Genomic DNA, 14,821 nt, shown 5'->3' with positions numbered 1-14,821 from the left:
GTGGTCAGCTAGTCACAGATAGAGTATGTTTAAATTCCAACCAGAAGTCTTGCTATGCAAGGGTATAAATAAAACAACTAGCTGCAGCCTAGATTATAAGATATCATTTTACCTTAACAGACCATGGTACATTACATAATTTAAGTATACCTTTGGTGAGCATGTGCAAGTATGTAGTTCAAAGAACACTGCTATGCCTATGCTGTTATAACTATAGCCCCCAAATTTTATAAAATATATGTGAGACATCATCTTCTTTGTCAAGCATTTGTGGAGTCATATTAGTGGTTCATCCATGTTCAAATTACATAGCTGGTATGAAATGGTTTCTATATGAAACTATTTCTACCATGGTGAAATAACAGATGTAACATTGTTAGAACCATAACTCTTTGTACAGTAGGCTTATGGATTAAAGTTTGTGACCTTGGACCAACAGAATTTCTGGGTGCAAGAATGCGTGACATCACCTCTTTCTTTGCAAATAAAATCAAAACTTGTTGAACCTTGCATATGAATATTACCTTGACTATAATGTATTATTTTGTGCAACATATTTAATTTTGGTTCATCGCTTGAAGTTAGGGAGAAAAGACAGTCATGGAACAAGTAGCAAGTCATTCTAGGCCAATGCAACTGCATTAGTCAGGGTTAGACACTAACATTTTTCACAAGGTAGTCCCTCGGACAATTGAATCTGAAAGCCAGCAAAATTTATGGTAGTCCAAATTAATTGACCAGAGTCCCTTGACCTACAAGTCCAGTGATGTTCTTCCTGTGTATTTGTTTCAAATAAATTACCTCTTTTAAAGTAGCAGAGCAGACAAAACAATGAAAAAGAATATGCCCTAGTGACCAAACTGTATGCGTTGGAACAAGATGGCCAACATCAAGAGGGCCATACTGGCACTTTCAACCAGGTACACTGCCACTAAAGCTTGTAATGCACAAAGGCTTATCATCAGACCTAGCGATATTTCTCTTTCATCCCAATGACCAATATTAGATATTACCCAAGATTTCATCAACACAATCCTTTTGAATTTGACCATTCGACATTACTCAAGAATTTTCATTTTTAAAAACCAGAGCGAACATGATAATGTTTATAGACCTAGTCATCATGCTAACACAAGTAATAGTAGATACATTGATCCATCAATCTGAACTTCATAATAAGTGTCCAAGTTGAAGAGAATCTCCAATTTTTTACCAAGAAATGCTTTTTCACCTCTTCCAGCATAAACAATGACAATCGTCTGCTTGTTTTCTTTTACATAAAGGTCCATCTAAAAGACCCATTTCGTACTACTAGTAATCATAATAATGACTCTCAAGTTCACTGGAAAATATAACTAAATGCTTTGACATGGTAACTGACCAGATCTTTATAGATGAAAATTTAGGATTTAAATAACATCTTCACATTTACAAAAGTTTATTTGTAATAAAAAACATGTTGCTTGAAATCATCAACAGTTAATTGCGTACAGCTCAACACAATTTAATACAAAAATAGTATAACAAATTCAAAATAGTCATCTTATTGCCACATAAAAAATTGCCATGGTTACAACTTACATATTATTTTATTTTCACTTGTCTTGTGAGAAAAATTAATGAGAAAATAGAAATGTTACAAACATGAATTAATAGTTGAAAATAAAACCAAAATCATTATTATGCCAAATAGTGTACATCCATCAGCAGGCATTATCAATAAAGCTACTTAATGTCTTAAAACCTTATCATAACACATGACTGATAAAAATGTGATGCCTACAGCAACAATTAAAATCAACTGTCAAAATTCTCACAGTTTAGGCAAACTAAAATTTGTAGTGTTACATGGCATACGAGTGACCATATAAATTTCAATCTTTCATTCAAACTTGACAATTTAACTGTAAACATTTATGATTTTAGAAAATCAGCTTTAAATGCATGAAATGAATTGTACAGAAAATAAGTACATTTAATGTTTTTTCATGAATCAGCAAAACCAACATTATTTTATTTTGTCCATGGTTCAGCACATGAATGATATTGTACCAAAATAAAGCTAATCTAAATATAAAAATATACAAAGTCATATTAAATTCTGATGATCAGTCAATTTGAACACAATGCTGGTTGTATTTCCAGAGATTCCACCATGGTCAACAAAAGATTCAAATGTCAAAAACAAATACAGTTGTAAACATGATCAATGGTTCATGGCAGCGTCAATACTGTCTGAAATTACAAAGACTGCTTCTTGAATGAACATATCACATGGAATGGCTCTGCATAGCTGTCTTGCAAGGTTTTTACTCTAACAAATTTCAATCACTTTCTTTCTGTTTCTCAAGTTCGTTCATAGCTGCATCAACAAGCATGAAAAATGGACGGAATCTTTCTTCTTCAACTGGACGGACAATGACATTTGCTTGTGGGGGTGATGGTGGAGGGGTATGATCATTAGAGCTTTGGCCATCTGACTGGTTCTGTGAATCAGTATCGTGATGAAAGAACAGAAGACTGGAAGGATTCAGCATAGTTGGTTTGTGGAAAGGCACATGAAGAGCATCGGTTGTCTCGTTTTCTGAGAAGTTGTCACTTGATGAAGATGCTTCATAGTCAGACATGTATCCATCAATTTCTGTTGTTCTAACAGTCTCATGGGAGGCAATGTCATTGTGATCATAGCGTCTCATTTTCATTGCAGGATGGTAACTATGATCTATGTCTGCACTATTATTTATAGCCAACACTTTTTCATCATACACATCCAACAAGGAGATTTTGTGCTTTTTCATAGCTCCTTCAGATTTACTTAGCATTGTTTCATCAAAGCGGTCCAATAGAGACTGCTTGTGTTTGCGCGTAATCATGTACTGCTGGGGATCATGTCCATCTTCTTTGATCATTTCCGGTAATATTCTTCGCCTGGCATTAATGAACCAGTTACACACCTGCAGAACAGTTAGATTTGCAGCATTTGACAAGTACACTTTTTCCTGGTCTGTGGGATAGGCATTGTATCTATGGTCATAGAGCCATTGTTTCAAAATCCTCACACTTTCCTTGGACAGATTTCTACGCCGTGATGATGTCAGGTCTGAATCATCACTCTTCTGTTCACCAGAATCGTAAACTGTCCATGGTTTGTCCATCTCACGAGCTGAAATTATTTTTTAAAGAGTTAAGAACATATTTCAAACGTCAAACACACTATATGTAATCTATAAATAGCAGGTAGCGTTGCGCGGGAAATGCATTCTTTACAAAGCCCTGTCAACTTATTAAATTAGGTCAAGTGCATCTATTGTCATCAACGACATTTTATATAAACAATAACACACAATGACAACTGTAATATTTTTTCAAAAAATGAATTGTATGTTTGATTATCCATTAACTTAAACCCGATTGAATATATGATGGTTTCGTTTTTTGACATCACGGCCATATTTGTCAACAAAGAAAAATGGAGGCGCGTAAAACTGTCAAAATATTCTGAACAAATCTACAGTCGCAGTGGATCGTGTCGAGCCTCAGTTTTTGAACGAAATGATAAACCAGATAGACATTTATCATGACAACACCGCCAAATGTTGACTACATTGTCAATTTACACAAAATACAACGTAAATCTTAGTAGACCACGTGCTCTTCCATGGAAATCAACAAGTGTCAAAAATACAATGGCAATTGTAAAGTAAAACGTCTCATTGCTTACCTCTTTTCGTTCGCATCATATTCGTGGCTTATTCTAGAATGATTATTTCGCTAAATTTAAACGTTTCCGCCGAAATGGACAATAGTTTACTTTAAAATACTCCGAACAGCAAAGTTTACACCACGAGGGATTCAAGATGTCGCACCGCCTCGCTTGTTTGACAGGCGCGCTACACCACGTGAATGCATCACGTGACAAAATACCGTAATCTCATTGGTGGGTTTGTGACATTTCCCGCTACGTCAAGGTTCACTGCAGGTCAAAACACACGCTTTCGCTCCAAATGTCACCGGCATGTGAAATACACAAAGAGTCTCGGTTTCTACGTAATTTACGCGGCTTTTTCAAAAAAATATGTACATGCATATTTGTTTTTTTCTATTTTAAAAGATGATCTAAATGATAAAGAAACCGTAGTAAACATTTTATCCAACATTCGTTGAAAACAACCGCCGAAAACAACAATAGGTTACATTACACCAATTGCAGATGATGTTCGCTATTCATTTCGCAATGAAGCCAATAAGAAACGTTACAATTATCAACATAAAAGAAGGACTTAAATAGGACAGTACATTTACGTAATAACAGTACAAGTGAACCAAATTGGCACTAAGTTTTATGATGGCTTGATTCAGAAAACACCAACTTCATTGGACGTATAAAATAGTTTGTTTCATTAGGGAGGAGGACTTTCAAGACACACATGCCAATATTTATTTCACTGGGCGGTCGGTGTGGATTTAGTTCATACCAAATGACTCCATATAAGATCTACCGCTGTAAATTTCGTCGTAAGATAAAATTTTAACAAATAGTTTTGAATACTTTCCGGAAGAAATACATGTAGTTCTATGTTACCTGGCCAATTTGTGCAATCTGAGAGTGCTATGCGCTAAATTGAGAATATGCGTATGCCCCCCCCCCCACCCCATCCCCAAGCAAATGTTGAATGTCATAGCATGTATTGATAATACTGTTCATGAATGTGTGGTCATAGTTTAATTACTAATTTTAATGCATAGTCTCAGTGTAAAATACTGTTACTTAATTATACGGTAACTAAATATTTTTTATGTACAAACCATAGTATGATGTATATTCGTGTAAAATAACATCTATATAAACACTTATTGGGCTTTATGAATATAATTTAATATATGATGACACATGGACATGATTTGCAATGTATTCTACTTTAAGATAACAAATTGTTTTTAGTTTTTCAGAAATCATATCCTGTTCCAAGATAAATAAAAATATGTATATGGAATTCATGTTGAAATAGATAATGTTGCAATAATTTGACACTGTCAACAATTACAGCTTATGTTTTTTTTATAACACGAAGAAGAACTTAATATATCACATGAAATGCAATTGATACAAACTATATTATGCCGTCACTGTGATAAAAAATGTATAGTCTTCTAAAGCGATTCAGCAATATATTTAACATAAATTGAGTTGATCTGCAAGGGAATATATGTGCATGCTTTGTAAATGTCCCTTATAAATGCGTAAATGAACTGCATAAAACAATGATATGTCCATACAAACTATACTAAAAAAAACGTAATCGACACTGGTCCTTGTCATGTATGACATCTGATCATTACAGTGCTAAATGAGGGAAAATATTTAGAAACTGAACCATACAACAATATATATGTTCAATTAGTGCAGGTGTGTGCGGGCCAGGCTAACTTTCCTGTCCGCGCTCCATAGCGTAAATGTCACTTTCCGATCCTGTCCACCTGAGGAATTCCGGAAGCTGTGGGAGCGATTCCCGCCACGTCTCCCGTTCATAGTAACCACGCTGTTTTTTCTTCTGTCCCAGAACAAGCATTGTCAGGATTGCACAAAATCCAAAGCAGCCAATCAAAATAAGAATGTCCTGTGTACGCAAGTAGGCAAAAATTGGCAATTTTTTAACATCCTGAGTTTCTGTTGTGGAGTTTTGAGTTCCATTAAAACTCATAGCAACCGTTTTATTCGCCATCAAAGCCAAAAGACACACACAACTTAATTTCGTTTTAATCATGAATCCCAACTTGTTGTTATTTCCTTGTCGTGATTCCATAAATACACATTCTAGTAGAAAGAGTATGCACCTCAAAAATGATTTATGACATGTATGCTTTTCCATGAGCTTTGTGGTGTCATTATTTAGACTTCACTAAACTTGCACTTGTCTCAACTCCATATTTAAGTGTCATCATATCTTGTTTGCCTTGGAAATAGCGACACTGGCGATGCTGAACGCAATCCAAGAGGTAATCGAAATTCCAGCAGTAATACCCATGGTAAAACGTTATATTGGAAAATGTTGCGGCGATGGAAGATTCATATTGTTTGTGAATTTATATCTTCATTCTCAGTGTCAGAGTTACTGGTATTTACTGAAAATCCAGTGTTTAAGATACCAGAAATACCTGATATAATTGGTATACATTTATGAATGGCATTGGTTAGATATGCATTACTGCTTTGATTGCCTGAGAGTTTGCTAAAAAATGCAGTTAAAAGTATGAGTAAAAGTTTTCCATTAAAATTAAAATTGGTTTACAGAATGTATTCGGTGTGCTGTTCCACAAATTATCCATCTTGTATTTGAAAATTAGAGGGGTTCAATAAATTCTTTAAATAGCACCTTAAAGGTTAGAGGAATGAAGGCATTTTGTTGACATAATAAATCACGCTTAACATTTCTAACAAGTGTGTTTTTACCTAACAAAAGCAATTATTAAGTTACAACTGCGCAAATTGTTAGATTGAAAGAACATATTGAGAAAGATGTAATGCTACCGTGCCACACACGCTATGAACTTAGCATTATACGCAAGTTATTTATCGTAATAATCATCAGGCGCGTAGCTGATTGTACGCACGTACGCGATTGCGTAATAAAATTTCAGTGACAGGTGGAACTCCCGAATTTCAAATGAAAACCTATCGAAGGGAGGGGGGGGGGGGGGGGGGGGGGGGGGGGGGGGGGGGGGTCGGGGTGAAGGCCAGGTCTGCGTAGTTCCAAATTGGCACTAGCTATACGCGCCTGATCATGTTATGAATCGTATATGGATTATCACATCTCTTGTATATATATATATATATATATATATATATATATATATATATATATATATATATATATATATATATACAATAAACATTCGTGAGCAGTAAAATATTAAAAGGATATCCCAAACTAATTTTGCTTTGACCTTTAGCATAATCAGTGGCTGTAAAAAAACAAACACCGCTATGGTCACGACAAAATAGGATAACTGAAAAAGTTATGCACCAGTTACCACGCCCCTCCCCCCCCCCCCTCCCCCAACAGGTCCGGGGAAGAGCGGGGATTTTGACTTTCGGTCAAGACAATCCCGGCTAAAATCCCCGACAAATACCCCCGCATCCCGGGATATCTAGGTAAGGCCCATTCACCGTTATTTTCAAAGCGAAAACAAAATCACCGCATTAGTCTGCACTCGGGGCAACTTGAAAGGTAAAAACACAGTCCATATCCCCCGCTTTCCCCGGTATACCACCGGACCTGGGGGCCTGGTTACAATTGACTGGAGCATTATTTCTAAAATACCGTTTGATATTTGCTACGCGGTTTTCATTTAAGCATGTGGACATCCACGCTTGTCAATGCAAGTGCAGGTTCATGCATTACTGCTTTGGTTTGATTTCTTTAACATTTCACATTTAATTGGGCAAAGAGTGAAAACGGTGTTCTCAGTGGAAATCGACTTAGTCAAGTCTTATGTTACAACGCAAGATTATGATATTTATATGGGTTATATCTACTAAATCCTTACCTCTTACCGTTGCTCCCACCTAAAGGTTTACTTTTTATTTAAAATGGTAAAATGTCTGGAAAATGCAACAATTTGAGATTGATTGGATCGTACTTATGTATCACGATCGTCGACCAATGCTTAAAAGCATGTATACATAATCTCAAAAGTAAACTCTATCTAATTATTTGAAAAATATAAAGCAAAAGTTTTACATTGGAATATTTATATTGTAAAATGTCCAGTAGTCGGTCAATTTTGCTAGTATATCATTCTTGGAAGGGCCACACACAAGGGCTCACTAGAAGCATGCAAAGCCATAATCTCATCACATTCGTAACCAACCGAGTAAATAAATAGTAGAATGTAACCTTGAACAAATACGAAAATGTTTGTTTGATTTTTTTGGCGACAACATCGAAAATAAGGCCTTAGAAATTACAGTCATCACATATGAATTTATAACAATTTTAGTTTACATATGACCATTATTAAAACTATCTAAATAATTTCCCCGTACAGTGTTGTATACATTCGTATAGGTGGGTTTGAAAGTTTCTAATGACGCTTTGCGAACTTTGAACGAACACCTGCCAGGTATTTATTACTAACCACTCATAAAACATGGATTTTTATCAGTAAATTTAGTCATGTCATCGTGGGTTCTATGTTAGAACTGGTTTAAGTTGTTTCAAAGAAGATCTGAAGATTTCGTCTCTATTTGATTAAAATACGATTTTTCAAAACTTTACACTATAGCAATAATTTATTAAAAGTGTCATTTTAAAATATTGAAAACAAAAATGATATTCTATACATCTTTGGAAACGTCCTTCAAATTCATTAACAATAGCACTCATATCATCAATATTGCCCCAGAAATAAGTAATTAAAGGCGGAAAAGACATCGCAATGCCAAAATGATTTGCAGATTTATTAAAGACATATCTAAAATAAAAGACATTCAATACAGGTTTTTTCTTACCCCTAAGGAAGGAATTATCATATAAAAAAGGTTAAAAAACTCATCCATGTACAAGTATTTTGACAAATTCATGGCGCAAAGAAAAGCATGGTAGAAATAGCAATTGCATATTATGCCCCCCCCCCCCCCTTGCATCCCACTATAATTTTTTTATTAGATGGCAATACCAGTTTTGATAATATTGCTAGAATATTAAAGAAAAAAAACATTTATCTAATCAGTACTAAATACATAACTTCAATAGCAAAACAACAGCTATTGTATTTACTTCCATATTCCAGTCATTAAAATTAGACTTTCGGATGAACAAGCCCGAAGTCTTATACTTTTGCTTGGCATCAAATTCTTTAACAAGCCCTGCTATATAAACTTCAGAATTTGAGCAAGCCCGAAAAATATTTTATCAGGGCTTGTGGGCTTGTTAATTTCGACCACTGATATTCTTAAAATGAAGTTGGGCAATGATTAACCTCAAATTACGAAAAAAAAAACAACAGTTAATTCAATTTACTGTTGCTTTCATTGCCCTGCAAAATTGACCAATTAAAAAATAAATAAAAGAAATTTGTGAAATTGAAGCAATCTACAATATTTACTTGGATTCATTGTTTTTTTGAGTGAACTCTATAGCCTATATCATGAAAAAACGCAATTCCATATTATGCAAAATATTGAAATAAACTGTTTTATCAGTTTATAGAGTTGGAATCTAGGAACTTGTGTAATTTTGGTTAAAGGTTCTAAGGCCTCTATTACCAAGTAAGGAATTGGATATGAGCTGTAAAATAAACTTTTGTTAGTGAGACACTACTAAATCATTTCTATTTTTCATGATTGATAACTTAATTCATATTATATACCGGTAACTGAGGTCCATTTGAAAAAAAAATATCATCAAATAATACAGCCGTTAATGCTGTTTAGCATTTTCATCAAGGTCATCTCTTTCTAAAGTGAATTGCAATATTTACCTGAAATATTGCAATATATTGCTGTCATTCTCTTTTCCCATCATTTACACAGCTCTACACATGGCAAGCTCTTAAACATTAGACCGGTAATGGACATGGAAAATGGGTAGAAACATGAAAATTTTCAATTTTCTCATTTATCTGACATGATTTTTTCAAAGTCTTATTTCTTGTGGAATAAATATCCCCAAAATCATTGTGTAAATACCCATTTATCACTGACCAAGCTCAATGTTTTTAATGCAGTGCCATTGTACAAAATGAAGGTTTGCCAGTTCAATGACAAAGTCACATTGCAAGCTAAGGCCTAAAGAAATAAATCTTGTGTTTCAGGTTCAATTTTGTGAATGTTGTGGTGCCAATGAATAGATTTTGGTGGTAATAAACTTGTTTTAATAACAGCTTACCACAAAGTAATTCCTTTAATTAGGAAAGAAACTAATTTAATAATTAAATAAATTATGGCAGAAAGGAACTATAACATCTGAGCACGCTCAAAGTCAGCTAATGTGATCACCCTATGTCCGGTGTCCAGAGTCTGTCATCAACAATTTATAACTTTGCAAATCTGCTTGTCTTCCTGTGGTATTAATTATGTTGCATCATGAAGTGGACCTTTACAAACATTGTTCAAGTTATGACCTATGGTAAAATTTGACCCTGCCCCAGTCACAAATTTTCTATATGCTTGTATAGTGGAAAAGTTTAGAAATCTTCTCTGAAACTGCAAGGTCCAGACTCTTGATATTTGGTGTGCAGCCTCAAGTAGTGGTCCTTTACCAAGATTGTTCAAATTATGTCCCTGGGGTTGGGCTTATCGACCACTTACATTGTACTTAATAAGAATCCACTGATAACTGTATATCATGATCTGATGGTCACAAGTTACAATTATAATTCATAAAACCAACATCAGTGATAGCATTGATCTGGTAATACTAGGTTATTATGCAAAATGGTAAATGGTTACCTACATGGCTTTTCAACTCACATTGACATAAACAAACCCTTAATATGTATCATCATATGTTAAACACTCAATGCATTCAAATAGCTATCATAATGCATTGCATCAAAAATCAAATGCCACATTCTAAGGTGAGCAAATAAGGGAATGGCCCTGTTGTTTCTATTGGGAATGATCCAAATTCTGGCACCTGCTAAAGAATGTGAGTAAAGCCTTGTGACATGTCATACTATTGTGTTATAGATTCCCATTAAGGCTTTCCTTTTTCAAAATTGTTTTTGGCTCAACTACTAAAAAAATATGAGAGCTATACTACTCACCCTGGCGTTGGCTATACACCTTGGTTAAGGTTTTGCATGTAAGCACATCTAAGTCATTGTCTCAGCAAAGACACCATATATATCTTTGAAACATTACACATATGTTCCCACTAATCCAACCAACTTTATGAAGTAAGATAACTCTATCTTGCATGTAATGCAAAAAATGGCCCTTATCTATTCGGCTTTGAAATCCTGGTTTAGGTTTGGCATGTCAGCACACATAAGTCAATGATTATATCTGAGCAATTTTTGATATATTATAATGAAACTTTATGCAATTGTTCTCAACCATCCAACTTAATTATTCATGTTTGATAACTCTATTTTGCACCTAAAGCAAATTTATTACCTTTAATTATTCAATTTTAAAATTTTGATTTGCATGTAAGCTCATTTAAGTCAATATGTTGCAAAGAAACATTAAACAAGTGTTCCTATCCATCAAAGCTCCTTAATTAATCAAGCAAGATAACTCTATTTCACAGTGTATAAAGGAGACTGAATGCATCCAGATATTGAGAGGTGATTTCTATGGCCAATACATTTACACTTTACACGACTTTCGAAAAAGGTATTACTGTTTATCTTTTCATACCAATAAGATGGTACTCATTCAGTAGATAATATTCAACAGTAAATGAAGCGTGTTGTGTAAGTTATTTTGCATTGTAAACGTTAAACAAAGTAATAAATAAGCCATTTCTCACCGAAGAGAGGGCACATTTTGAGACCTCATTTTAAAACTTGCAAAGAAATGTTGTTAAAATCATTTTTGGTTACTTTTTATGCGCTTAACATTAGGTTATGAATTTGCACTTTCACACAGTCTAAGTTTTTTTGTCATGAATTAGTTTTGCAACATGAAAATTCATTCTAAATTACACACAAATGACTATCGTACTGTATCATATAATGCTAGAACACAACAAATCATGTGTATGATTATAGTGAACTTTATGTACCCTTTAGGCCACACCAAATTGATATTTCGTTCCACGGATTTACCGCTCCTATTTTTTTGAAAATGTAAAAAAAATATTTTATTTTTTTTGTACGCCCGCACCTCCATTTTGATTGCCAAGCAGATTTTTTTCAGGTAATAATTTATTAAAAGGCTAAAAATAATCAAGTATAATTTTTCTACGCTAGTTTTAGTGTTTTTGTAAAGGGAAGTTACCGATGCGTAGTGTTTTTATACTGTATATCGATCGGTTTAGCATGGGTTTCAATAAATTCAATCAAAATGGCGGCTTCCGGTATAAACAATGTGGCTCGAAGTTTGGAAATTAAATCTTATTTTTGACAATAAATATGTTTTGAGCATGCTTGAAGTCATTGTTGATCATCTCATGCACTAAAGATTCTTTATTCAAAGCAATCATTATGCAATAAAGCATGTGTATCTGAGACTGGTATACAAACGATTATATTGTGTAATTAGTGACTCGTTTTGAATGGAAATCGGAATGATCAACTTAGTACTATGTTATTCAAGTCATAATACAAGGGACCAAAATTTTACCTCGTTACGACGATGCTGAAGATGACAGGTCAACTTAACTGGAACATGAGTCATTGTTTGGTCCAAATTGATGTATCAAGCTCATTTTTTATCAAATTCTGATAAAACAACAGTTTTGAACAAATATCTTTTCACAAATAGCGATATAAACACTGGTCTGTATATACCTCAACATAAGTAAGCCTAAGTTTATCACCTTATTTTTTGTTTTTATTTGCAGCATAATCCGGGATTGTAATGCACTTGTCAATTGTAACCACTGCCCCGCCCACCCCTCGCCCTTGTTCCAGGGGTATTCCGGGGACAGCAGAGGCAATGGGCTGTGTTTTTACATTTCAGGTGGCCCCACAGTGCCTAGTGAATGTGGTTTTGTCTTCATATTGAAAATAGTCGGGAATGGGCCTCACATAGGTATTCGGGGTTGCGGGGCCATTTAGCAGGGATTTTACCAGCAGTGTGTCCCTGCAGGTCGGGTATTTTACCGGGGTTTTGAGAGGCTGGTGCATAAAAACATCTAATTATTAAAAAAAGTACTCTGAAAAATACCCTTGTTCTTTTTGTTTTAATAAGCACATGTCATTGCATTTCCTGTGATAATGAAAACAAAATTTAGTCTATGTTATATGGAGTCTGATGTTTGATGATGCCTGTGTAAGTGATCATTTTTTACAAATCCAAAATCAATACTAAGTTATGTCTAAATACAGTTGCATATGATGTTAAACTGATTCAGGTAGATTTATATAAGTCGTTTCAAACTTTTAACTAAAAGCAAGGTTATTTATTATTATGATTTATCCATATAATGTTTGTACTAAACATGTATGAATAAATAGTATGTATTCCGACATTTTCCCAATGTCCATTAGAGGTTCAGTTCAAGATGGCATTAAAATGGGTTTAAGGGCAATTATTTTGAACAATCTTTCTTATTTATATTGAATATAAGGAAAAATATATTTTTCGCTCTACGCTGCCTACAATTTTTTTATTTATTTTCGCTCGCTCGCTCCAATTTTTTTGGCAAAAATCCGAGGAACTTAACATTAATTTGGTGTGGCCTTATTGCAATTTTTTCTGCATGATTTCGAATATTAAAACGATCAGGTTGCGTTCTCAATTGGTTTTATATCAGCTAAACTGAATAATAATGACCTGTGTAAGTGTTTTCTAAAAATAGATCAGTCTTGTGCGGATCGTACTGTGTCAATGTCAGTGTTGTTGTGTACATTGTTGGTGGTCCTTCATTACCCCATAAATCAACATCGCCATACTGTTTGCTTTGTCTTTCTATGTTATTCTTCTTACCATCTACACACAATTTAAATGTCTTCAATTGGTCAGTATCATCTTCATGGATTAACTTTATCATATGTTCAAACACACCGGGACGACTCTCTTTTATTTATTTTTATCAAGATATGATTCTTCAAGACACTGTCTGGATGGCACTGCAAAGTTAAAGTTAGAATCTTCAGGTTTTCCATCCAGACATGAACCTGAGAAATTTCCTCTTAAAAAAGTCTAAGCGCTATCCACCAAAATCGCTTCACATCATCAGAATAACGCATATCTCAAGTGCTTTCTACCATTCAACAACATCAACAAACAGTTAATATGCAAATTTTATTAAACAATGGCAACTTTCTCTCCGCTAAAAGGGTTGTGAATTTGACATACATTTCAATTTGATTTTCTGATTTAAGATAAACTCACACAGATGGAATGTTCTGGATTATATCTTGAATTGTTTCAATGTCCGTTTTCTCAAAGGTATTGGCCTTAATCACGAAACATGGTTCTATTTGAACTGCAGTTGATGTTTCCAACAGGGACATGTCTTCAAAGTTCAGCCTCAAACCATCGTCGATTTCGATTTCACTGATTTTTTCAATTGCCCTATGTACATCCTTAAGAGGGGTTGTTGCTTTGGTGATCTTCTTTTAATGGAGAAAGGTGTTCAAATTTTTAAATTTTTATAGTTTTTGTCTCATTATTTATAATTTGAATATTTGCATATTTTAATCTTCAGATTTCTGTCATTGTGTTGTGACTTATAGTGAGTTATGATTTGGCCGAACTCCGTGAATTGAAAATCGCAAATGGTTATTGAGGGTAAGTGTAAGCATACACAAGTCAATAGATCAGCAACTGATGTTTTGCATTGACACTTTAAACAAGAGCTCCCAACCATCCAACCTTCTTAACTAATCAAGTCAGATAGTTATCTTGCATGTAATGCATTAATAATTTTTAGCTCGACTATTCAAAGAATAGGTGGGCTATACTACTCGCCCCAGCGTCGGCGTCCAGTTAAAGTTTTATGGCAAGTTGGGATTTTCACTTATAAGTCCAATACCTTTCATTCAATTGAGTTAATACTTCACACAGTTGTTCAGGGCCATCACATGATAAGGTTAGATAACTCCATATTATTCTTTACACAGATTATGGCCCCTGATTGACTATGAAACTTAGGTTAAAGTTTTAGGGCAGGTTGGGATATTTATAAATAACTTCTATACC

At 34.4% G+C, this 14,821-nt stretch overlaps 2 protein-coding genes across 3 annotated transcripts in view; one reads left to right on the top strand and one right to left on the bottom strand.

Moving 5' to 3' along the window:
• Positions 1 to 1,421: 1,421 nt before the first annotated feature.
• Positions 1,422 to 3,895, bottom strand: LOC128213042 (homeobox protein AKR-like). The gene is made up of 2 exons (XM_052918524.1): positions 3,722 to 3,895; positions 1,422 to 3,163 (listed from the first exon to the last, which is right to left on the bottom strand). The coding sequence occupies exons 1-2, from the start codon at positions 3,738 to 3,740 to the stop codon at positions 2,325 to 2,327; spliced, it is 858 nt and encodes a 285-aa protein (XP_052774484.1). The 5' UTR covers positions 3,741 to 3,895; the 3' UTR covers positions 1,422 to 2,324.
• Positions 3,896 to 7,989: 4,094 nt separating this feature from the next.
• Positions 7,990 to 14,821, top strand: part of LOC128212780 (afadin- and alpha-actinin-binding protein B-like) — a 39,029-nt gene continuing 32,197 nt past the window's right edge. For both annotated transcript variants that reach the window (XM_052918087.1, XM_052918090.1), the window contains exon 1: positions 7,990 to 8,124. The gene's annotated coding sequence lies outside the window, so the exon portion shown is untranslated. The remainder of the gene's footprint in view (positions 8,125 to 14,821) is intronic.

This window comes from Mya arenaria, chromosome 13 (assembly GCF_026914265.1).
Source record: "Mya arenaria isolate MELC-2E11 chromosome 13, ASM2691426v1".
In the NCBI taxonomy this organism is placed as follows: domain Eukaryota; kingdom Metazoa; phylum Mollusca; class Bivalvia; order Myida; family Myidae; genus Mya; species Mya arenaria.
The sequence above is the reverse complement of the archived record's forward strand: the minus strand, read 5'-3'. Positions and strand labels throughout refer to the sequence as shown.